Below are 23626 nucleotides of genomic sequence, written 5' to 3'. Positions count from 1 at the left end.
GAGCCAATGTCTGAAGGTGCTAATAAAAGATGGCAGTCTATTGAACCTGCTGTATACATGTGGGGAAGGGAAAGTTTTTTCCCATAGCCGGAAGGGGAAGTTTAGACCTAGGCTTCCCACAGTAACACCACCACCTTTCTCCCTTGGTTCTCTTTTTGATTTCCAGGCAGCAAGCATCCTTAGGTCCTCCTTCTGATCTCCATGACACAGGTCTACCCTTGGAGTTCACAAAACTGCCTGGTAGAAACACAGGGATCTCAATCACTAAGTCCCTCCTCACCTTGGATAACTTCTACATGTGTGTACTACGGCTAAACTCCCATTCACAAAGGTCCTACTGATAACTTGACTTTGCTGCTCAGATGATACACACATGCTATTTTTCAGTATATTCTGGCATTCAACATAGACACTTCCTTTGACTATAAAGCAGAACACATTGCAGTTGTTCAAAAGCAAATGGTATGTAGCAGGGAGAAAAGTAAGCGTTGGGGGGACCAACTCATTGTTATAGCAGGTATAGAGAGCTTTGAAGTACAGAACCTGTGGCTGGTAACTCAAATCAGCCATGCTATTCCCACATTTTGGAATTTATTCTTAAATTTCTGAAGTGAAGCCTATGCATTTGCACAACTAGTGTTACCTCTCCAACATCAAAACAAACATCTAGAAGCACCGCTGTTGACTATAAAGGTCTTAAACGTATGGAGGCAGTAGACATTTACTCAGGTAGTAGGGGAAAAAAAGTTATTATGAAATAAAATTGACTTTTCATCCAGAAGAAAGATTTGAACCATTGCTGCTAAGGTTGGAAAACCATGTAGCTGTTCCTTCTTTTCATATGATACAAAGAAAGGAAGTCTGCAGTAGGCTCCTCTTTAAGCTCCGTTTAACTCTTTTTATTCATAATCTGAACTCTGTACTATGAGGGAATGGAATTCTTCCCAAGTACCACTGAATCCATCCCTATAATTTTAAGATGGATTGATATGTACATTAACACAAATCCATTCCTGGCACAAACAGACATGAACCAGCTAAGGGGACATTCCTTCCCGCTGCACTAAGCGGGTAGATGGAGTGCTATCATGCTCATCTGCTGAATTTTTGTCTTAGATCAGACTGTGACCCTTAGAAAAGCATGCATATGTCAATTTGAACCTGCCAAAATAGGAATCCAGTCTTAGATACTGTAACTCATGTTGTTTCTTCATCATATTGGGGGCAGGGGGAAGGAGAACAAAGAAAAGAAAAAAATAAACAGCTAAAAGTCTGGAAATAAATCCTAATCCAAAAAAACCACTCTCGGATTTCTATTTTCAAGGGATTTTTTACCTTTAAGTATCTGTGTTATCTTTAATATGAGCCAGGAGTCTACCTTAAAGCTTTCCCTTTATATGCTTGGCATACAAATACTCAATATCATTACTAGTTCCACAGAGTATAGTCCTGATTATTGCAATATTTCATCAAGGGTTTTTTAGATTAATTTTATAAAAACAACAAGAATCATAACATGCCAACAGAAGCAAATATTATAAAGTAAAAAAACCCAGCTCAACCCCTCTAACTCCACATCTTGCTTGCTTAAGTGAATCATAGATGCCTAACATATTTCGTATTCTTGTAGCACAGTACTGCCATATCACTCAGGTACATACTTCTGTTTTGTATTACTTTGTATTATTGTCTGGGGAGTCAATAAAAGAAATAAGAACATTTTTGGGTCACTCTCAGCAGTCAGAGTGTGGACACACCACTACAAGAAGTCAGCTTACAAAAGGTCTACTCTTACAAGTTTTGAATATCCTATTTATAAAAGTTGTCTAGCATGATCAAATGCTACAGCCAAAACATTAATCTATTCCTGCTTTAGATCCTCATATCTTACACCCTCGAGGAATTCAAACAAAACAATATTCTAAGAATTTTAACAAGCTGTTCTATCACCAAGTCTGCTCACAAGTTGCACCAGGCTTCCTTGCCTCTTGCCTAATGATGAACTTGAATCACATAAATGGGCTGATCTCATTCTTTAAAGCCATACTTCTAAAGCCAGGAGGGGCCACCACCATTTCTGTGGGAAAAGTGGTAAAACCATTCTATGGCACGTGCAACTGTATTACCTGGGGGTGAGGTGAGACGGATAGAGGTACAACTCGATGTAACAATTACAGTGGAGACTAGCCACAACACAAAGGTGTGCAAACCATCAACTGAGAGACAACCGACTCTTTATTCACCATGAAGATTACAGGCAAGAAGACAGTTCTACTTTACTGCTGTTAACAATATTGCAGTACTCTACGAGTGCCCATAAAGATATGGCTCAAAGAAACCACGAGTTGTTTATTTTCCACATACAAGAAAGAGCCTGACAAGCAATGGAAAAAGAATTCAAACTGGAAATGCCAGTTTAATCATGCATTTGAGATCCAGATTTTACATCAGGGTTTTTTAGAGGTGAGTGGAAGCATCTGGTAAATGACGTTGCTTATATACCACAGAATGGCTCTCCCCACAGTAAGTCTGCACCAGACTATGACAAATAAATCTTGCCAGACGATTACTTCATATGTCCTTAATGAAATTAACGTAGAAGTGATGAATTCAAGGACATCTTCTGTCAGTAAACCTAATCTAGAAGTGGACTTTGTATTTTGAGGGCTGGCTATAGCAAAAAAGACATTTCTGCTAAAACAACACCAACACCAAGACAACATACACAACTCCCCATGAGAAACTTAATTCCTTTTTTACAGACAGTCTCCAGGATATGCATTTAATATTTCTTGGCCTTCTGAGCTTTTTTTTGCACTACATTTACAGTAATTACTTTTGTGATAGCAAATATCTTTGTAGAACAAAAGCATTTGCATTTGACAACTACACTGCTCCAAAACACCAACCCACCTGGGTTTTTTTGAGTCTTTATGTGCAGAACAGCAGCGCTTACTGAAAGTTCTGTTATTTCTCTTTATAACTAGTTTTGAGACTCTGAAAGCAACAGAATAGTGACTTACAGTTTAGAAAGAGGAGGAATATTAGCAGCTGTTCATTTAATAGAGTTACAACTCCTCTGCAATATGCAGAACTGCTACAGATATAAAGACGTGATCATTTAACAAAACATTCACCATTCACATTGGGCAGCAATTAGAAGATGCTGCACATTATCTCAGAGGATTGTATGTTCTGTCTTAATGGGGAGCCATCCAGGAGCAGCAAACCAGCTGGTGAACAACAGAATAGTTTTGATAAGCTGTCTGGGAGCAATAGAGTATCCATGAAATTGATATCCTATTTCCAACTTTAGACTTCATACAGACATTAATTCTTTTCCAGTGCTGGAAGCTAACCAATTAGAGCTAAAAGATGACCAGAGAACAAAACCATCTCTGGAAGAGTGGATGACTCAGGGAGGCAAAGTCAATTTTACACAAGCAAAACTGGAAGGAGGAAATAGCTGAAGATAAAGGACCATGTTAGACAGGCTCTTTGGTGGGTTCTGCAGGCTGCCAGACCCGTGGGACTTCTGCCTGGAACACTGTGAGGTGTGTATACAGGCTTTAAAAAGGGAAATTCTTTCTAAATAAACAATGCATTATTTTAAGAAGATCTCCTGGAGGGTAAGAGGGGTGCTTACTAGTATTATTTCTTCCCTGAGACAAGCCTGTGGAGGTAATCACTGCCAGACTCAGGGAGAACACTGACCAAAAGGCTGGCCTTTGAGTTGGAAAAAAATTGAAGGAATCCATCTTAAGGAAGGCTTATGATTAACAATACTGACCTTGAGGGGAGATACCTAATGCTATCTTCTCACCCAAATGGGCTGAAGACAGTGCTTTAATATACATACCAAACCCAACTGTTGGTGCTGCATTCATTAACTGCTTTTGAAAGCACACTATCATTGACAGTGTGATAAAACATTATGTTTTATCCTGGGCAGTCTCCCCCCATAGGTGTCAGCAATTCTTCAGACGATAAATTCCATGTAAAGGTTGCTATTATTTCTATTTTTTACAGTAATAGCAAGGCAGTGTATTTCTTCCAGTTCACTTCAGCTTGCAATATCTCCAATGCAGATAGCTCTCATTCTTCCTTTATGCAGTCTTCCTTTGTCACTGCTTGACAGTACATTCAAGTGTTCAAATTCAGTCATTCACTGACTGTAATATAATGGATTTGTTACTATATGCCACCTTTCAAGAAGCGATCTTGCCAAGTTCATTTTGTGCTTTTTGAATATTCAGCTCTCCATCAGCTCAATCCAAAACACTGTATCTCTGTATTCAGTGCCTAGGTTTTGCATCCCTCCTCCCTATGCACCACATCAACCTCTGAAATGCCAAGTAAATGTTTAAGTTTAAACACATGAACAAGGGACACTTTCAGATATATCTGGGTCAATATTATGAGCTCCATGCCAAAGGATGTTGTGTGTTAGCTGAGCAAGGCAGTATATTTTTTTCAATTGCTTCAGCCACTAGCCAACCACGTGAACTATCCTGAACAAATTCTTCTTTAAAATTTTTAATGACAGAATTTAATACAAAACCCAAAAGAATTTGATATAAAAACAAACTCATCTTAATTACACACAGAGACCAATGAAACAGCATGAAACGTCTGTCGTTTGGGCCAGCTAGTCCTTAAATTTTAACATAGTACGCTTTCTTTTATTTAGGATATACATCTAGGCAATGTTTCTGGGGGTTTTGCCATCTACAGAGCCCTAAGGTCCCTTAATGCAGCTTTCATCATCCTTTCTTGATACATGCCATCAAACTCTATTTCCAAAAAGAGTTGTCATTAGGAAGGGAGCCCCCAGGCACCACATTACACAGTAGCCTGGTTCATATAAATGTGAACTGGGAAAAATAATCAACCACTTTTAAATACAGCTTTTAAATCATGCAGTTGAACTAGCCTACACTATTTACATGAAACATCTTGTAGTCATTCCATACAGTAGTAAAATTTATTAGCATTTTCCTATAAGGCAGTAACAACTGGAGATACACAATAGCATCAGGTCTTTCTCCCTTCAAAGAGATTTTACGAAGCAGTAAAGCCCTTCTAGCATAAACTGTACTAGAAAGCCTGAAATGGTTTCAGATTTGGTACAAACTATAGATGTAGTCTGTTACTCTTCTTGCTTTTCCCTTCCTCATTGGATTCACATTCTTTTTTTCAGAAACACTTTTTTCTTTTTTTAATTTTTTTTCCCTGCCTTGCAAATCTATATTCTTTCTCTGTTCCTTCACTCATGAGTTATTTGTGGGCTGGTTTAGAGAAAGACCCATACAGACAGAGGGCAGTCGCAGTAGCAGAGGCAAGAAGCCAGCCCTACTCCTGCACCTGTGTGTATCTGTGAATGAGTCTCACTGTCAACCGTGACACACCACTGAGCATGAAAGGAGCAAAGAGGGGCTCTTCCAAGGGCACACACTTTAGTCTGTGTTAAGGAGTAAGCATGAACCTGTGGCTTCACTACCAATACTGATTGTTTTTATCAAAAACAGCCCATTCTACTATTCCTTGGCAAGGTCTTTCTGCACATGAGGACTGGCACTGATAGAAGCATAAGAGACAATATTATTTTCAGCTTTGGGGAAATCAGATTACCAGACAGCACAAAGGCAACCAACCCAGTAATCCTCCAAGTACTTTGCATACCATGTTTTCTATGTTTTGCCCTCCCCTGAAACATAAATTATCATAAATGCTGGAGGAAAGATGTAGGATTTGACAGACAGCTGGTCAACTGGACATGGCGAATACTCTTTTCCTGACATATACCACCTCTTCTTCCTCAGCCACCTCTGTCTTATGTATCTTTAAGTGTCTATAGTCCTCAATGAACATCTAACCCTTGACTGCACAATGTCACCTTGGACTGTAAGAGGGTTTTTTCACTATCTTTAGTACTTTCAAATGCCTAAATACAATTTATCACCCACTGGGCTATTTCCTGCTTCAGTTACACCTATGCTCACACTCTGAAAGAGATGTTGGCATCATTTTAAGAGATTTTCCATTTCTAATTTTCACATAATTCTCAAAGATGTGCACTGATAGTCTTAGCTCCTCAGATACATAAAGTAACTAACCTCAAAAACACAGGCAGCAAAGCTATTTTAAATGGCAACATGCAGCTTACAATAAAAAGCATTATATGTTGATATAGCACCACAGTTCTAAAAAATCCTAAAGCATTCAAGCTGACATTTAGACAGCCTTGATCTTACTTGTGACCTTCCTTTGCTCTGGTTCAGAAAACATCCCACCTGACTACTGGACTACGCCTGTGGAGATTGTTCCCTCTCTCCATTGAGAATGCAGGTTGTCTAAAGACAATGCTCATGGGTTTAAAATGCCATTTAAATACAGGCAATTCTGAATGGAAGTTGGTCTTCCAGCAGTGCAACAGGATTTTATGCAGTTTGGCTAAGAAACTCAGCTGGTATGCAATCACCAGAAAATATTACAGAAGCTTTAATTTTTGTACAGAACAGACAAATTCGTTGTTTTGAAAGGTCATGACAGTAAATTGCATGGAATTCAATTTACCTCCCTCAGATGGATGAAGGTCTGAGTCAAACACAGAACAGTGGAAGCCTTTGGTTCCAAGAAGTCTGTGCTGATTCAGACCTGCTCTTAGGCAGGCAAACCATCCTTTCAGCTCTGCATTATTACAGCTTGTGATTTTCAACTGATCTTTTTCCTCAGCTGTGCTATTGTAGCAAATTGTGCCATAGATGAACATCAAAGCAATGGTCAATGCAAGAAAAATTTATTTGTTCTTAACCAGGAACTTACCAAATATAAAGTTATTTGTGAAACAGAGATCATCATAGTTGTCTCACACTCCATGTGTAAAGTGAAATATAAAAACTACAGGGAGATGCATGGGAGACAATATCATCAGTACAATACAGAAAGACAAATACTGGAAAAGCAAAAAAGCACAAGGATTGGTTTCAAAAACAGAAAGACCATGAAGGCAAAGTCAAAAGAATATCCTGAACATGTTTTAGATTCACAGTACACCCAGGAGGAGAGTGCACACCTGTAGTACACCTAATTTAACAGGTTCCTTGTGCATAACTGAGAACAATAGAGTTAGTGAGCAGATAATTCCTGGCTGGATTATCTTATGAGGCAGTAACTCTTACCTAAAGCTTTCTGGGTATTCAGCAACAGCCATGTTGATAACATCCAGTGCATGCTGATAGTGCTTCTGAGCTGAAAAGAGGAGAGCCAGTAGATGAAGTGAATTCATGTCATCTTTGCACAGTTGCAGGGCTTCTTGAAGATGGTCTATAGCATCTGAAATCTAGAAGGAGATGGCATAGAAATAAAAAGAGAACTCCGTACTCCTTCAGTCCTACATTTATACCTCAAAGATAAGAACAAATACAAATTCTGAAGAAATTCTACTTAGATGTCTTCTATTATTCGAACAGTTTGCCAAAATTAACAGACTGCACTGCTTGAAAAAAACAAACATTCTAGAAAAAGAAGTCTGTAGCATTACTAAATCACTACTTATAAACAAGAGCAGCAGATCTGATCCAATCAACCCCCTCTTAACTTTGGCTTGGTGATTCTATGCTGTAAACAGATGCACTACAGAGGCCCAATTCTCAGCTCTATTTTCTAGGATGGGTGGCTGGCTCTTCACCTGGGGGAGAGCATTACACATTTCTGTTGTATTTTGTCTCTTGTAATAGCTGGACAAAGCCTTTCATGATTTGGATCAAGAACATAAAAATTGAGTTTGAATGTTCAAGGGAAAAAGAGCTGAGATTTAAAATGTTGTCAGAAGAAGAAATATCTTCGCAAGCAGTGATGTAAAGAGCAGTCCTGACACTCACAGCAGTAGCATGTCATCAGAACCAAGTCTCATTTGGCAGAAAACTTAACATCTATAATGAATGCAAGTATATCACATGCTCTTTGTGATCTAGTACGCTACTTTAGGCTATCTGTTCAAAAGGGAACTTCTTAGCAGATTCTCTTTTGTTTGTTTACCAATAAGTTTTATGCAGAGGATTTTTTTAAGATTCTCTAGTGCCTGAAATTACCATTACATACATTATTCCAGATCTGTGTTTGGCTCTGAAAATCTGCAGAAAACAAAACATGAAAATGTGTAAATTTCTTTTCCTCATGTATGCTTTCCCACTGCTTCTCTTATGGATGGAGAATGTAGTTCCTTCTTCCCTACTATGAGAAGTTCCCACCTAGCAAAGTTTTGCAGACATTTTTCTACCCTGGTATATCAACTGTCAAATTCCCACTGCCTCCACAGCTCTCTCACAAAAACAAGTAGCACATAACTAATGAAAGCAACAATTACACTGCCTGCAGCTACAACAGAAGTTGCTGATTATCTAGATCCCAGGTATGCTTCTGGGAGCATGGTATATATATTCTATTTGTGGAACAACTTCATCCTAATGTCCAAGTGACATTTCACTCTTGCTGTTCATACACGAGCCACAGTACTTAACTACCCTATTACTGGTGACTCCATGCAAGCCTGGAGATCAGTGTGACTGCTCCAGACATAACCCCAAACTGGCATCTGGCCCACAGTGTCAAAACTGCTGAATGTCCTGGCTTGGATTCAGGTTGGGATACATGACTGAGTGCTCAGCTTTAATGAATTACTGCTTGTCAGTGGAGCTACTTTAACCACATGTGTTATTACAGCTTACTGCTAAGGTAAATGCATTGGCCTAAATCACCAGTGTTCCCCCAGCAGCTCACTAGAATACATTTTTATACAATGTAAAAATACTAGCAATGACAAGACAACTTGAAAGCAGGACAACAAGCATGAAAACCATTGTGGGCCCAGATCTGCTGTCCACAAAGCTCTTCAGTAGATATATCAGAGGTATATAAATTGACTTGCTAAAACAAAGCTGCTATCAAGACTCTTTTTACACTCAGGACTAAAAACACCTCCTATTTTTTCTATTCCTCTGTCTCAGACCTGCACGAGTAGTCATAAAGAAGATATAAGCTTGGAGAAAAGTAAGTTCATTAGAAGAAAAAGAAAACCTGTAAACCAGACAACTGGAGGGGACTTTGAACTGCCTGTTCCAGCTGACCCTGTTTCGAGCAGGGATTGATCTGGGTGATCTCTAGTGGTCCTCTCCAAACCCGATTATTTTATGATTCCAAGACTTGGGAAGGTGATCCTAATTTGCTAGTATGAATCAGACAAAGAATAATACTTGCAACTAGTGTCTTTAGTGAGGGGCTTCAAAATTGTAAGGGTACTTGACCTTACTTGCATGTGAACACGCAAACTGAGTCACAGACTTTGCTCTATGTGTTGCAAGGGACTTACAGCCACACAACTGCAAGTCCATACCCCTAACAGAGGCCTGCCATCAAAGAAGCTCTCTGACTGTTACAACATCCATGAAATAAAGCTGCATAAAAGTCAGTTGTGGTCTCTCCTACAAACCTATGCCTGCTGGGCAGGCAGTCATATACTGCTGATATAGACATAATCTAAAATAATTTCCCCCTGTTCTGCAGTATAGAGCCTGCAATGGTTACATCTCATTTCAGTGCTTCCCTCTAGTACCATCAGAGTCACAGGCAATGGCTGGTTTTGAAATTTAATTACGCTTCTCTGGCACCTAATTGTTTAACTTGAGTCCAGAAAGGTTCCTTAGTGCTCTAAGACCATTAGTGGCCTACACCGTTCTGCTGCATAATTAGAAACACTGAACGAAAAACTTTTAATTATATGAACTCTATGCCTTTATGGGAAGCATTATATGAAACAACAACCTGCAACAGACCAGAAGCAATGAAATACAAACTAAATTTCTAGAAGAACAAAAGCAACATATCTGGCAGCAGTCAAAGTGAACTTCTTTTGAAAGAGGTATTTTTATTTAAGTAACTGTATAATATGAGAAAGCTGGAAGCTGGCAGCCCAGATGGCACCCTGAAACTTCAGGGCTTTATCAGAGGTAGGCTGCCAGTTTAAAATTCCCTACAAGCACTGAGCTTTAAAGTAATCTTATTTCAGCTGGACTCCAAGTCCAAGTGAGGCCTGTAATTAGAAGACGCTGCACTTCCCTGATCTATCTTTCTGTTAACAAATACACCACATGTTTTGCATGGCACACAGGTAAATTCACATCACACTGATCAGGAAGCAAAGATGCCGCAGTAGGCCATAAATAGCATCTTGCAGCACTACCAAATATAATGACGCAACATGGATTGTTTAGGCTGCCTCTCAGAGAATAGGATTTATCTCAATAATGCCATATGTTTCCTTAAAAACAATGTTGGGATGTTACAATTATAGGTATAAAAAGGAAAACAGTACGAGTGTTAAAAATAATTCCCAACACTAGAATGTGCTTGCATATTTAAAATGGTAAATGAAATAGAAACTTGTAAAGAGGAGTTTTCGGGCCTTGTAATTTCACATCAGTTGACAGTTACACTTAATTAACCATTAAAACAACCCACTCCATCTCTTTTTATAGCACGGGGATTACAGAAAGGAGACAGTTTTATTGACTGGCAAGAGCTTCCATTGAAAACAAACTTGCTACAGTCCACCAGAACTTCAGGAAAACTGGAATAGATGCATCTGCACATTATTATTTAATTCTTACTACAAGCCATTTTTGATCACCAGAAAAGTCTAGGCTAGGATGTAGGCAAAAAAGCAGCATGCTGCTATTCAGCAAAGAGGCACTAGCTGGTCCAGAAGAAAGACAGAGATCAGAACTACCCACATCCAAGCAGCCACTGCAAGAAGCATCTCTTAATACCTACTAAAAAACAGTTCCCCTTTTGGGGCAAAGGCAGCAGTCTCTCCTTCTTGAAACGAAACTAAAACCTGTAAAAAATAACTGAAATATTTTCTCTGGTCTCTTAACTGATGTTTATCTCAGTTTTAGATCCAGACACTCTGGAAAGAAGCAGGTGTTTTCTGGATATTGCCACTTGAAACTTGAGGTCTGTTGGAAGCCCATATGAAATTGGTGAGACTTCCAATCCTCAGTTGTTGACCCCTTGCTGTCTTTCCCTTCCTATTTTCATGCAAAAAAGGGCAAATCAGATCAAGTATTAAAATGGTATGAAACTACAAACGTTGTTTTTATGTATTCAATACTGATTTACATGGAATTCAAGGTCAAAACCACCACCACCCCCAAAATGAAAAGGGAATCAACATTTAAAATTAACAAGAACGTTGCTGACTCTCTAGAGTCATTTCCATAGAAACTGGCCTGCTAAAAAACAAGGCAATGCATTAAAATCAGTGAGCTTTAAATGTTCATTCTACCTTGTTTTTGCTGATCCAAATGCTGTTACCACAGAAACAGGAGAAGCAGCCGAACCAGCCGCTGGGAGTTGGGAGTTACAAGTTTCATTTGTCAATTGGCTTGGCCGGCTGCCAGCCAGGCACTGCAGGTGGAGATATCCACTGCAGCAGACACTGACCTTGGCCTCCTGGCACTTCAACTTTGGGGGAAAATCAGACTGAGACCTCCCTTACAGAAGAGGGTATTTACTCTGCATTTTGCTGGAAAATCCACCCTAAAACACTGTGTGGCTGACCTAGACCCTCCAGGAGTCACTGGAGTCTTCCCAGTGACTCCAGTTGTCTTTAAGACACGGACACACACAACACACACATAAGCACAAAGCACATCATCATCATCATCTTTCATTTTGGTTGCTGCTGGTTTCAACTGCCAACTCCGCAGGAACCTTTTATAACCATTCCTCCTCTTGTCACATCCTCATCGTATGTCAGAGGGAAGCTTATGTTTTTCCATTTCCCCTTTCCCTTGCCCAGTGGTGACAGAGACAAGTGCTATTGGAAATATTTTACAGCCTTCCAAGGAAGATGAATTGCTCCAGCTTTGCTTGGCACTCTTTGCTTGGAAGGTCAGCTACCTTCCTTGCTTTGTTCCATGAAAACACTCTCTTATCTATGCAAGCTGATACCTAGATTTTTCAGTGCTGGGTAAGGTTACCTCCTTTATTGATTCTGACTACGGAAACAAAAAGGCCTATTCGTTGAGAAAAACATTCAGGTATTATACTATAACCTACTATGTAGAAATGGCCTGATTTGTTGGTACTGTAGCATTGCTTGATGAAAGCCCTGTGATGTTCAATAGTTAATGCAATCTATCAAAAAAGGTATCATTTATCTTTCAGTTAATCAGAAAGAGAATATATTAGATACTTTAAATAATTAAAGATATTAAAAATGCATTACCAAATGTTTATCATTAAGTAAACCGGCAAAAGAAGAGCAGGATATTTTACAGCAGTCTAAAAATAAGGATGTCTCAGGTATCTCCTCTCTCTCCAAGCATGTGTTAAAGATTTATGGCTCACTTGATGGGAGAAGAGCAAGAGCAGTATCGCAGGGGTCAGGCTGACACTACATAATACACTTAGATCATAGAGCTGTGCTAACAGAGGCAACTGGCAGTACATCAAGGATGAAAAAACGCAGGTGAAGTAGACAAAAGAGAAAAGTGAGCATGAGGACAAGAGACTTAATGGTAAGAACAGAAGGGAACGGAAATGAAGAAATAAGACATATGAAAAAACATTGCAAAGACAGGCTGCAACCAGAGAAAAACAAAAGGTAACAACTTAAAAGGCAGTGGACCAGTATAGTGAAAAAAAACAAAGAGCCAAGGACCACAAAAATCTTGATTTTATTTTTTAGGATAGCAGCTGAAAATCTGTAACGCTTTTACTCATGGCAAGAAGCAGAAGAATCAGCAGATCAGACAATCTCCCCTATGAGGCAAAAGCTGTGAGAGAAAGAAGGGTAGCTGGATATTTTTTAATGAAAGATCCTGAGCAAACTGCATCATAAAGCAGCCAGTAGGCAGATGAGAAAGTTAAATAAGCCATTTTAATTATCCTTTCTTATTGCATGCTTTCTCACAACACACTGCTCTCATTATGAAAGGGTTACAAAAGTGACATTATCAAGAGGGTGCTCTCTTGGAACAATTAGTTTAATCTAATGAACACACAACTCCCCTAATTAGCTCAGGAAAGTAAGGATGCAACTGTTCAGCTCTGTAGTATAGACTAAGGAGAGAAAACTGCAGCAAGCAGAAAGCCTGCCAAAGAAGGAAACTATGATGAAGAAATTTCAAATCTAGCTAGAGAGGCATTTAAAAAATAGAGGCTGCTCCAATAAAGACTTTGGCTTTTAGACAGAAGGGACAAATTTTAAGAAGGGGCAGAAAAATAAAGCACAGCCCAAATGGTTGTGGTTTTTTTCCTGAAAGGCAGTGCAAAGTATTTTCTTATCAGCTTAATTTTTATGAGTTAACACCTGCAGCAGCATTCAAATGGCAACTAATCCCACTCACTGCAGAGCTCCAACGCTTGTCAAAGCCTAACGTCAAACGTGTCCAAGTATGGAATAAAGCAATCCCCAGTGCAGGGAGTGTGCGATCTGGCTGATATAGAATCGGGCAGTAACGAGAGAGGCTTTGGAGCGGCCTGCAGCAGGACACAGCATGATACCCAGGGAACAGGAATAAACACACCTCGCTCAACCCACACAAAGTTGCTCCAAGACTGCTCAGGAGCTGGAGCTGAATACATGTCCTAGAGAAGGTCATTCCATGTGCTATAGAATTACTATTTTAAAAATACGAATTAAAAAATACTTTACATAAGCATATTCTGATTGCTTCATTGACTACAATGTAGGAAGGAAGGGACCCCGTTCAGCAAGCCTGGGTCTTGTTCAACTGTCCTTCCAATGTACTGTCCTTCCACCCTCTCACAACTAAGTGATTTCCAATTATTGCACATACCTGTCTGACAAGAGCCAGCTGCAGTGAGAGGTAGAGGATGATTTGGTGATCCTCTGGGGCCAAGTCCCGTGCTCTTTAAGGATGACCACACAACACAAAAAGAAAAGTGACTGTTAGATTGCACTTTGCAGAATTTCTTCACCATGAGCTACACACAAGGACAAAACAAAACCCAGTCTTCCCCCACAGAAACTAGTCCAGTAACAGGGGAGCACACTGAAACTGGACAAAAAGCAGAACAATGTTGTCCTGGTTAAGCTAGAGTCACAGGAACATGTTCCTGTGAACATACTTCAACTGCCAGGATGTTATACAACTTTCGTGCTCCTTCATTAAATGACACTTAATATTTTGGAACTTGGATAACTAATATGGAAAAAGTAGCTCTGAACTCATAACAAACCCATCAGAGCATTCTGTTAAGTAATATATAGGTGATGCCCATAGTTGTTGTCCAACTTGTTCCTACACTGCCACTTTTCAAACAATAGAAGAGGGTTAGATTAGCATGGGAAAAAGCAGTCACTATTGTGACTATGAGCATGTAGAGGAACGACAGAGTAGAGGACTAAAGATCAGGAGCCTGTGATAGAAGCTGGTGCTCAAATACACAAAACATTCTCCATCCTGCAGCTTCTAGTTTAATCGTTGACAGTAGATTCCTAATTTGGAAAAGGAAGACACTGAGGGAGGAATGATTTGATGACAGGAGCTGCGCCTGGACCAAAACCAAGGCACTTACTTCTCAAGCTTGGACTCTGAGATATTATCTTCTAGTCCACAACAGGCAGCATGCATTGCAATGATCCCTTGACTAGTGAAGGCTGCAATGTCTCCAGAACCACATGTGGAGGCCTTTAACAGTGCAAGGCAGGGAACAGGGATGGACAGCCTGGGCAGAACTGTCCCCTCTGAGACTATGCTAAGCATGGAACTGCAGTCTGAGTTTGCTAGCCTATGGAGAAGCCATTAACCAAGTCAATGAGAGGATAGTGTTTTGAGGAACCTAGAAGCAATGTGGGGCACTGGCTCACGCCACACTGGCAGCCCAGCCCAGGAACTAGTGGTTTATACCCTCTCTGACTCACAGAGCTCACTTATAGCTCTGCATTACAGGGAAGTAACTTCACATGGGAGAAACAGGGAAGAGGAAAGTCCCTCACAGCCAACTGACATTCGTGACCTCTTTCTGGGCTGTATTCCAGAACCCCAGGGAAGCCTGCACCTGCATTGCCCTGACCAAAGCGAGCACAATTAATGTTCTTATGAGGGAGAAATGCCATGTTGACAACACTGGTGGTTAAAAATCCTGACAAAACTATTAATTTGCTAATATTAAAACAAATAAGCAAATAAGAATAAAAAAATTACTTCAGTAAACAATCTACACACCGCTTTCAGGGTAGCCACTTCTCAATTGCCATCTTGGCCTGTGAGCAAGAAGCTGTTGGATTTGACTTTTATAACTAATGGCTCTAGAACAAATTAGTTTAGTATGGACTGAATCTGTCCTGTAATTTTGCAAGTCAAGGTAGCACTCAGTGATTCTGAAGCAATGCCAAAGACATCCAAGTGCAATTAGTGAAGATAAGTCACTTCCACTTCAAAACACACAAAAAATCCAACCAAAATAAAACAAAAACAACTCCCCCAAAAAAATCCAACCAAACAACAATAAGACTCCACAAGACAGAACCCAGCTTTACCCTATGATGTTGGAGTAGGGTGAGCCACCTCTTTAGAAAGCAGCTCCCATGAAACCTTCAGTAGCCTCTCCAGCAATAAATACCAGGGAAAAGTTCACAAGAGCATAGCAGAAGAGATTAATGGTGCTTTTGAAAAGAAACAAAGGGTTGTTACTTTAATGCTCAATTTCCTCACAAGGAATTAGAAAAATATTTGATGCAATCTTCCAGCTGAAAAGGGCCCTTACAAAGATGGCTACAGGCCAAATCACGGCCTGAGAGATCATATATGTACTTCAAAAACAGGTGGAAAAACAAGGAAGATTAAAAAAAGAAAGAAACCAAACTCAGGCATTTAGAAGAACACTAGTAATCAGCTCACCATCACATCCCTGTTGGCTGAGGTTTGAGTAACAAACGCTTGGCTAAAAGCTTGTCTGCTTCCTAGCTAGAGTTAAGATACCATGAAAACAAGTCACAGCCAATGGGAAAGGTCAAAGGATAAAAATAAATGCAGTTTAAAAGCTCTGCAGCACCACAATTACACCAAAATTAGTCAGTAGTGAAAGTATTACACTGGAGTGCAGGAACTAGTGTGACTTAGAAGTATAATCCTGATCTAAATAGTGAATGAATAAATGGCTTTTAAAAATTTTATATCTCAGATCTCCATAGGGTAAATATTGAGAATTACATCTGTGGTTTCAGCTCTTGCAATCACTGCAAAACCAGTGCAAGACAAACAAGCTGGACTCCTTGTTCAGCATCAGAAAAAACAGCTAAGATCCATTAACATCATTCAACCTGCTAAATCTGTACTTTGAGATACTACAGATCTCAAATTTTCTACACTTTTGTGACGTATTTATGATCACACCAAACCCAGAATTAGATACTTCAGCCTAAGACTTAGACCATATAAGCTTCCATTTAATTGCCATCCAAAGTCTGCAGGCATCTACACTTAAAATAACTACCCAAACATCACCCTGTGTATTTTGGGTGATGTAACTTAGTCATAACAGGGTCAGGAAGTTCACACCTCATCTCTCTACCTCACAGAACTGACAAAAAAGGGGTTGAACCCAAGCAGTTTTACTTGAGGTAACTGAGGTAACTGTAGTTACAAGAGAGCTTAATTCACATGTACCTTCAGGGCAGAGCTGTTGGATCAGTCACCCCCACAAAACAGTGATGAAAAACAGGTGAGTAGTGATGTTTTGTATGCTAGCTCTGTAGCTCCTTCTCATAGAACTGCTCATATAAACCACTCATTAGGACAGCAATTATCCCTTCCCTGGTAAGTGCACTGGTGCCAGGTCACCCCATAGCTGCCTACATCCTGATGGTGAAGGTACTTTCCCACCATGAGGGAAACAGGAGTTTAAGAGTGCTTTACACAGGAATTAAGACAAAATTAGCTGTCCATGTTTGCCAGCTGATATCATGTGCATCATGTGAGGAAGCTGCATCTCCCAGCACTGTAGATCTTACTGCAACTAATTTGGGCCTAAGGTTATTTCTGTTTAGTAGCACAACAGGTACTCTCACCTTGGACATTCAATCGAATAATCACCACATTTAACCATTACCATTACAAGAATGGTTTTGACAGACTATTGTTGAAACCTAATGAACTGTTTTTAAACTTTCAGGCAAGGAAGTCTTATGCAGAGGGAAAAAATGCGAACATTAAAAACAACAATTATTCTGAATTTATGCAAAGAAATACACAATGCAAGTATCTGCAAGATTCCTACTCACCTCTCCAAAGTCTGAAGTGCTTTCTTGTTTAATTCATCCTGAGTGCCCTTCAGAATAGCTGTAGAACAAGATATAATGCCATTTAAGAGTTGAATTCAATGTTTAATATTACCTAAATAAATATATAGAGTATTTCAAAATGGGAGCATAAAACCTGTGGAAGTCTGGGCAGGGGTGTGTGTGCATGTGTTCGTTTTAACATGAATTCTGAAATTCATTTTTATTAGATTCTTCTAACTCTCTTGTTTGAAACACTGAAGCATTTCTTTATTCACATATGCCACTGAAGGGGGTTGGGAAGAGAATGGGCCATACACTAACTAGATACCAAGGGTATAACAGGCCCTCTGCCAGGCCAGTGTAAATGCTAAAAGCAGTAACCTGCAGCATATTCTGACTCAGATACAGACTGCCTCCACCACCATCTTCATGTAGGAGGGTGCTGCAGGTTGAACAGGGAACACCAGGAGCCAAAGTGACAGCTCTATGACAAAAACCTTGACAACACACCACATTCCTTGAGACCACAGACTTTTAGGCTACTTCAGGTGTGACATTAGCCACTAATTCCCTCCTTTGTGCCTCTAATTGATTGAATAACAGAACCTGCCCACTACACTCACTCCTCACCATATAAATTCATTTCTAGCCAAAACCATAAATGAAAGAGGAGAGTCAAGCTCTTATTATACCAGGGTATCATAGGATATCATCATCAAAATCAACAGGAACAGAGGAAGAGCTTAGAGAAGCATTACTTTCTCAGATCCAAAATATCTGGAAGCCTAGTGATAAGTTTTCAGAAACGCACTGGCTGTGTTGTGCTGGTTCTTAAGTTTTCAGATTTTGCATAGCAGTTGTTTCTTGTTCTGCCTATCCTGAATTTGAGAATGACTGATCAACAGCACAAAGAAGTGATAAGTAGTTAATCCATCAGCAACCTTCTAGCTATGAATATATTTGATTTCATACATTAACTCAACGTATGCTCCAAAACAGAAAGTTACTAAGTAGTATATATTTAAGCAACAAAAAAAGATAAAATTCAAGCATTCTTGAAAGTTATTAAGAAGAAAGAGTTGTGTTCTTCTACAAGACCTAAAAAGGTAATCAGTTTCTTGGGATTCTACAACATGTAAGCAAGTGAAACTTTGAAAGTAACTTGTTTTGCTGAAATAATTATAGTGATCAGACTTTTTTTAATCCTACATCTTCCAACAGTTCTTCAAAATACCAGGTTCATTTGGAAGGAACAGTAATCTTCAGGATATCCCAAATAATGAGGATTATAACTTACTTACTTATACACAAAAACACAAAACCTACTCTAAGTATTAAAAACTGATAAAAAATTTGCATTTTAAAGAATAAATTTGAAGACATGGACTTTCATGTAAAATGCAGCATTTATTAAAAATACTTCGCTCTCAGTAGCCTTAAATCAGGCCACAACAGAATACTGCAAAAAGGTAGCAAAGCAAGAAAATTTAGAAAAAAAACCTTAAAAGAATAAAGATTGATGTAAACAAAAATGCTTGAGAAGACATTGGAAAGGATTTGATCACACCTATAAACATCCACACAGAAAAAATATGTCAGGTTCTGTTTCTCATGGAAACTACAAGATTTCTTAATTAAGTTACAGAGCAATTCTGGAGATGTCACACAGTAAGGAAGACTGAAAGAAATGTTATTATTTGCCCCTCATGGAAAAGCAAGAACTTCTAATTGGTAAGACATTTGACTAATGTTCAGCTTGTAGTCAGAAAGAACACAAAATATGTTATGGAAATGAAGTGATTACTCCACAACTAGTCAGCTTTGCCTCTGCACTACTGGGAAATAGCATGTGACTCCCACCTCCTACAATATGGACTGCATCTTCAGCTACCACTAAGTTGAAAATATGGTTGTCCTTCTTTGGATTTGTGTCTAACTTGGATGAACACATTGAAATTTGTGTTTGACAATACTGAGCACTGATGCTGCACATTAACTATGCCATTTACAGGGCCTTTACAGCTAAAGGAGATAAAAAAGGAAAAAAAAAAGGCAATGAAAAGTGATTTGGGGAGAGATTCATAAAAAGAAGCTTGGCCAGCATGTTAAGGTGATCTTCCCACTGTCTCTGCTCTCATGAGACTCCACCTGGAGTGCTGTGTCCAGCTCTCGGACCCACAACATAAGAAAGACATGGGTCCATTGGAATGAGTCCAAAAGAGGGCCATGGAAACAGTCAGAGGGCTGGAATACCTCTCCTATACAGAAAAGCTGATAAGAGTTGGGGGTTTTCAGCCTGCCCAAGAGAAGGCTCCAGGAGGCCTTACTGCACCCTTTTAATACTGAACGTGGACTTATAAGAAAGACAAAAAGAGGGGATTTTTGGATATTTTTTGTTTGTTTGTCTTTATTTTTCTTACCAGGGCCTACAGGGATAGGACAAGGGGTAATAGTTTTAAACTAGAAAGATTTAGATTAGATATTGGAAAAAATTCTTTATGATGAGGGTGGCAAAACACTGGAATGGATTGCCCAGACATGTGGTGGATGCCCCAACCCAAAGAAACCCGCAACCCACTTCTACCACTGAAAAGCTCTCATTTCAGACATAGAAAAGCTTGCTAAGGAGACAGAATTAGGGGGGTCTGAATAAACTTCTAAAATTTGCTCTCCATTCTCTGAGGTTGACAGCACTAATGAACTCTTCAGCCTCTAGCCCAACTTTATCCACTGCGAGCATGGCTGCTGCAAGTTCTACCAACTAAAACACAGTATGACTTATTATTTAGATTAAAACAACCTGCAAAACAGTCTGACCAATGGGAGAATCGCACAGGGGAGCTTAAGTTTCTGAAACTTCAGCAGGTACTCCCGTAAGACTCAGTACTTTTGCAAATGCCACCTGAGCAGCCAAAGATTTATTTTCTAAAGCATATTGGGTTTTTAAAGGACCTTCAATCTTACAAAAATTCAACAGGATCTTGAATATTGGTACTTAAATACGAAACTCTGAAGTCACATTTGAAAACAGAGGAGGATAATTTTTGTGTTAGTAAGCAGGTTGTGCATTCACATCTACCATGCTCTGAGTGAAATACTTAATGCTGAGGATCAGTATCAACACTACAAACATGGGGACAAGCATCTTCTAGTCTTGTCCAATGGACTGAGTACCCATTAGCAGCTGAAGCATCATCAGAGCTATTTATGTAACATATTAGTTTTATGGGAAAGAATTCAGCTTGTAATGTGCAAAACTGTTCCATTATGTGAATCATAACATAAGAAGCAGGGATGACAGACAGATGGGACTTCAAAAATACATTTCTGATCCAAACTGAAACACCAATGTGCTTGCACCCTTTTGCAAATATCAGTGGGTTTCAAAAACTATTCCCTTGTGTTAAGACCCCTAATAAATATGGCAAGGCACACAGTTTTAGCACCCAGAATTATAATTAAAGATTGTATGTGCTCTTATCTCCAAAAGCAAAAATGATGAGTTTGTTCACTAACAATTTATTAACTTTCTAGTAAAAAAATATGAGGGTCTTTTAACATTAACCAATGCTGTCAGTATGCTGTTTGTAAAATCCCCATGGACTGACAGAATATCACTTTCCAATTTAGTCCCTGATCCATGGCCTTCTACCAAAACTCTAAATGAACACAGAGATACAGCACAGTCCATCTCTGAAAAAAGAGTGAGGGACTGTTAAATCTACAAAGATTTCACAACTTGTGAGGTGGTCATGTGAGATAAGAGCACTTGTATTTCATAATACACCCTCAACCCAATCTTTACTCTTCAGCCTTTGTTAATTTAATCTCACTTTTCCCTGGCTTCAAGGGATTCTTCACCAGACCTAAGGGAGGCAAACTTGATAATACAGCTTATGTTAGAACTGGAACTACAAGAGGAAGAGAAAAGGTTTGCTGTTGGTATTGACCCATTGGGAACAGATCTGCAGAAAATGGACATTCAGTACAAACCAAAGGTTTATGCTTCTAAGAGCGAGACAAAAGCACCAATGACTTCCTCTGAGGACACATCTTCCAGCTACTTCAATGCAACTTTTTTCAAGAAACCTGTAATTAGACATTAAAAACAGGGAAACTATATACTGCTACCCAGCATAAGCTTCAGGAAGTCTTATTTCCTCCATGAGTAATCTAATAGTTGTAGAGTGACTTTTTATCAAATGCTCCCACTAAGTTGTTTGAATTGTCATTCAGCAGGATTCTCACTTATGACTCTGTTTTTTACCAAGTGCATTTTGCAGGCCACAAAGAAAAGGCTTTAATACAATTCCTCAGTGCCTTTGTCACAGAGGAGGAGAAATAATTACTGAAAGGATATATTAAATAAGAAAGTCTAACCTTGGATGGAAGGCATCTTGATATAATGTTGTAAGCTTTAGAAGGCAATTGGTCAAATGCCTCCGAAACACTTAGCTACCATTGAAAATGCTGATTCACTGAAAGTCAACTCAAGTGGAAAGTTAATAGAAATCATATGTATACATACAGATGTTTGACTGTGTCTGCATATGTCACTGTGAACTGGTATAAACACAATGATAAACAAGATTGACAATACGAGGCAGGATTACATATGGGAGAGGAGCTGTTGTCTTCCTTTCAGTATGTTCTAGCCTTGCTTCCTCATTGTCATATGCTATTTTTTTAACAATGCTAATGAAAAATGTCTTGCTAGTGCAGATTTGACATTTTCTAATTCCATATTCATGACCATCACATGTATGCTTTTGAAGGACCTAATCCATTTTATTAAAATATATTCTGAAACATGGAAATACACTCTTCCTATTTCCCCTCAAATAACTGACTGGTCCTGTTGACTTAAAGGCTAGAGATACGAGGAGAAGACAGATATTCCACTGTTTCACAACATAAATCAGATGCTAATCTGGAAAAGAATCCAAGGCAGTTGTTGTAAAGACTGGGGTTTTTTACATTAAAATGGACACAATACTGAACTAATCTCTTGAAAACTCAAGAGACTACCAGAAGAGTTTCCAACTCTAATTTTGCTACACCAAAGTATTTTAAAGCCAGAGTACAGCACATGCCTCTACAACTCCATTCTTTAGAAACCACCTTCTTTTCATACTGAGGATAACAAATAGATCATAAGGGACTAACATAGAAAACCTCCTATATCTCTGAAAATAGTAATTGGAGTCTTGTATAGCTATAGGAACAGTTTAAACAAAATCTAGAAAAAATGCCCTAAAATAATAGGCTGTTAAGCATAACTTTGTTTCTAATCAACTTGAAAATATGTAAGAGAAAGTACAGGCTAGGAAGGATGCATTTTTTGACATGAACTTTCTAAGGAGAACTATTTTGAGGCAGAGAAAAGGGGAACTAGAGAGAGGTAGAGTGCCTGTTATCCTCCAGGATGAAAATCAGTTCTCAGAACAGCTGATCAGATATGGCTGCCTGAAAAACTACACCAACTTGCACTACTGAAGAGCACAAGCCCCTTTATCATGAACATGTCTTGGAGAATTCTGGTGTAACTTGAAAGGCCAGCATACTTCCATGACACCATAATACAGTCATTTTAGCTTTGTTTCAGGCTTCTTTACTGGAAGAAGTTGGTTTGTTTCTGTGGAACCCATCTGACAGAAAAGCCATTGTTTGCATGAGGGCAGGACTGCCAAACTGATTAAGAAACACACTAGCCCAGCCATTATTCAAAGAAACTACGTTATAAGGCTTTCTACCTATGTTAGAAGTCATAGAATAAACAAAGACTGTTCCCACCTGTGAGCTTGATGAAGGTCAGAGAACTCTGCTAAACACTGAGACTTCAAGCCCTTCTGGCTACCAAGGACCAAATCTGCAGAAGCCTGTTGTCCAGTCATTCAAGACCCAAGCAAGCAGCATTTAAATAAAATACTTCTTACATTCAGTGGTCTGCTTCTAGTCAACATCCACACTTACCAGTGAGGTAGATATTTTTATCTTGTTTACTTCTAAGTAGAGAAAGAAACGACATCACAGAGAGGTTGAATCTCTGTGGGGAATCAGTATCATGCCAGGAACTGAAGTCAGGCATCTCTGACTCCAGTTCTTGGATTGTATTTCTTTGTGATTTATGGGTGGGTGACAAAAATATGAAAATAGATGGAAAGTCTGACTTTTTGTTGTGTAAATAAGTGAAAGAAATGTATTACAAATATTCAAGTAAACCACACCAAGCACTGGCAGCTACACTCAGATTATCATCATTTAAGTATTGATCTGCATTTCTTCCTTTACCTAAAAACTTCACTTTTACTA

At 39.1% G+C, this 23626-nt stretch overlaps 1 protein-coding gene across 4 annotated transcripts in view; it reads right to left on the bottom strand.

The window, feature by feature from the left end:
* TTC7A (tetratricopeptide repeat domain 7A) overlaps positions 1 to 23626 on the bottom strand; it is a 170209-nt gene that overhangs the window by 82069 nt on the left and 64514 nt on the right. For all 4 annotated transcript variants that reach the window (XM_018085285.1, XM_018085286.1, XM_018085288.1 and 1 more), the window contains 3 exons: positions 17315 to 17372; positions 13866 to 13938; positions 7182 to 7342 (listed from right to left, as the gene is read on the bottom strand). In XM_018085285.1, coding sequence (XP_017940774.1) covers positions 7182 to 7342; positions 13866 to 13938; positions 17315 to 17372 — 292 coding nt within the window. The remainder of the gene's footprint in view (positions 1 to 7181; positions 7343 to 13865; positions 13939 to 17314; positions 17373 to 23626) is intronic.

The sequence above is a fragment of the Manacus vitellinus genome, unplaced genomic scaffold (assembly GCF_001715985.3).
Source record: "Manacus vitellinus isolate BGI_N305 unplaced genomic scaffold, ASM171598v3 scaffold_8_pilon, whole genome shotgun sequence".
Classification (NCBI taxonomy): domain Eukaryota; kingdom Metazoa; phylum Chordata; class Aves; order Passeriformes; family Pipridae; genus Manacus; species Manacus vitellinus.
Note: the sequence above shows the minus strand (reverse complement) of the source record. Positions and strands in the feature narration are given on the sequence as shown.